Source organism: Nestor notabilis, unplaced genomic scaffold (assembly GCF_000696875.1).
Source record: "Nestor notabilis isolate BGI_N333 unplaced genomic scaffold, ASM69687v1 scaffold23128, whole genome shotgun sequence".
Taxonomy (NCBI): Eukaryota; Metazoa; Chordata; class Aves; order Psittaciformes; family Psittacidae; genus Nestor; species Nestor notabilis.
In genome coordinates, this window is record NW_009939948.1 from 222 (window position 1) to 2,701 (window position 2,480).

The 2,480-nt window shown below is 54.3% G+C and overlaps 1 protein-coding gene across 1 annotated transcript; it reads right to left on the minus strand.

Annotated features, from left to right (window-relative positions):
• Positions 1–352: 352 nt before the first annotated feature.
• On the minus strand, positions 353–2,036 carry LOC104399035 (NACHT, LRR and PYD domains-containing protein 3-like; the record flags this gene model as incomplete). The annotated part of the gene is made up of 1 exon (XM_010020121.1): positions 353–2,036. A coding segment is annotated over one exon (1,684 nt), but the record flags the coding sequence as incomplete, so codon positions are not given.
• Between the last annotated feature and the right edge of the window lie 444 nt (positions 2,037–2,480).

Here is a 2,480-nt window from a genome sequence, read left to right on the forward strand (position 1 = left end):
AGGAGTAAGTAAAATCCTCTGCTGAGGATCTAAACCCCTGGGAAAGGGAGGTGGTGGATGCGCCATCCCTGGAGACATTCCAGGCCAGGCTGGATGAGGTTCTGGACAACCTGATCTAGTGGAAGATGTCCCTGCTCACTGCAGGGGGTTGGACTAGATGAGCTCTGAGGGTCCCTTCAACCCAAACAACTCTATGACTCTATAACGGCAGAAACTTTGGTGGGAGGAACTAAACCGCAGGGAAAGGACAAGGTGGTGTTTGGGTGGAAGGAGCTCAAATGCCTTGAAAACCATCCTTTGGGGTGGAAAAGGAGGAATCTCTGTGACTTTGGGTCTCTACAGCTGTACTTACCGAGGCCCCGCCGCCGCCACCTCCTCCCCAGGGTCCTGCTGGTGGAAGGAGCATCCCCGGAGGGTGACAGAGCCCAGCCCAGGCCACTGCCTGATGCAGAAGGAAAGAGCCATCTGGTCGTACAGGCTCAGCTTCAAGTCCTGCAGGTCCATGTCGGTGACACCACCCAACGCTCTTTGCGTGAAGCTTTTCTCATTCATCTCAAACAAAAAGTGGAACGTGTCCAGCTGGGAAAGCTTCATCCCTTGGCCGGGCGGGGAGGTGCCTTTGTGCCTCTCCTCAAGCCACCTCAGCAGGTCTTCCTTGACTCGTGCTGAAGTTCTGCACCCGATGATGTTGTCCATGTACTCGATGGATTCCTGGCTCACCAAACCAAACAGGAACCTCACTGTTACGTTCAAGTCCTCCCTGGACTCGCTGTAGCTTTCTAATAACACATTTATGTCCCTTGTGATAGCCCCCGAGTCACCAACCATCTCCCCATCATCCTCCAGAACGTAAAACATCGCTGCAAAGAACTCCTGGAGGTGCAGGTGGGTGAAGCTGTAGATGTTCCCATGGTCCACACCTTTCTTTGGGATCTTCTCATTGAGGAAGAGGGGCAGAAGGTCTGGCTGATCCAAGCCACGGTCCTTGATTTCCTTCTCCTCAAAGAGGACCTTGTGCTTCCAGATGCCATCAGCAGCCAAGGAGCAAAGCTTGAGTAGGAACTGCTGGAGGTCCTGTGGGTTGTCCCTGCCTCTGCGCTTCACTAACCAGGAGAGGTAAAACACACCCATCCACGTGGTGGCTTTAGAGCACTCCATGAGGTTTCTCTCCTTGTGAAGCTCTTGTTTCAGGATGGTGCAGATGGTCCAGCTCATGACGGGGATGACACACAAGCTGTAGAGGATCTCGTTGGCTCTCGCAAATCCAAAGGCCGCGTGTGCTTTGTGGTTGTTCCCAAAGTACCTGTGGAAATATTCCTCCCTCGTGGCTCCGGAAAATCCCACTATTTCCATGTAATCCTCCCCCTCCAGGCACTGCCCCAGGCTCTGAAGAGCCGTCGGCCTCGTGGTGATGAGCAAGGAGGACTCAGGGAGAAGAGTCTTCTTCAACAAGCTCATCAGGGTGGTTTCCAGCGGCTTCACTGTCCTGGGGTCAGAGCTCAGCTCATCTTCAGGCTGCACCAAGGCAAATCCCAGGGCCTCGAAGCCATCAAGAATGAACAGGATCTTCTTCTGGTCCTCCAGGATCTTCCCAACCGGCACTCTCCTGTGAGGGCAGCACTTGGAAACCAGGTCTGCCAAGCTCGCCTCCTTGGGAAGGGCGATGTCTCTGCAGTCTATGCAGAAGATGTAGTCAAACTGTGTGTAGATGGTCCCTTCCACCCACTCCACCATCACCTTCCTCACCATCATCGTCTTCCCCATCCCTGGGGCTCCCACCAGCACCACAACCTGTGGCGTGTGCCCATCTTCACTGGGGTTAAACAGTGTCTGTGTGGTGATGGTGGCTGGTCCATTGCTGGTGTTAGTGCATCCATGGGTGACGTCCAAAGCTCCGTGCTTGCTCCGAGGCTTCCTGGCGATGGTCAGGGTGGTGTAGTGGCTCCTGAGGGACAGGTTCTCTCCAGGACACGAGTTCACTTCTTTGTACTGGAGGAACCCCTGGATAACGTGTTCCTTGTATTTCTGCTTGTGCTCTGTGCCACGAGGAGCAGAATCAGTCCCAAGCATGCCCAGCTGCCCAAGGAGCTCCCAGCCAGGCCAACCATGCTCCTGGCACACCAGTGGGATAGTTGTTTCAAAGCTCGGGGCTTTGCTAAGTCTGGCAGAGGCAATAAGAACATTGTCTGCCAGAATTTAGGGCTTCTGGCCACTTGGGAGGTCATTTTCCTCATCATCCTGATCCACCAACCCCTGTTTTAACCACCCTCCAACCCTCATCCACCCTGGGAGCAAATGCAATTGCCTGGGGCCACCTACAGCCTCTGTCCCCCTCTGTTTGTTCCCCTGGGGACAAAGGCACTGTCCCTGTGCTCCTGGAGATGCCTCCAGCTCCAGAGGGTTACCAGGACCATTTAAAGGAAAAAAGACAAAGAAAAGCAGGATAACAACCTCCAGTGCCTAAAGGGGCTCCAGGAAAC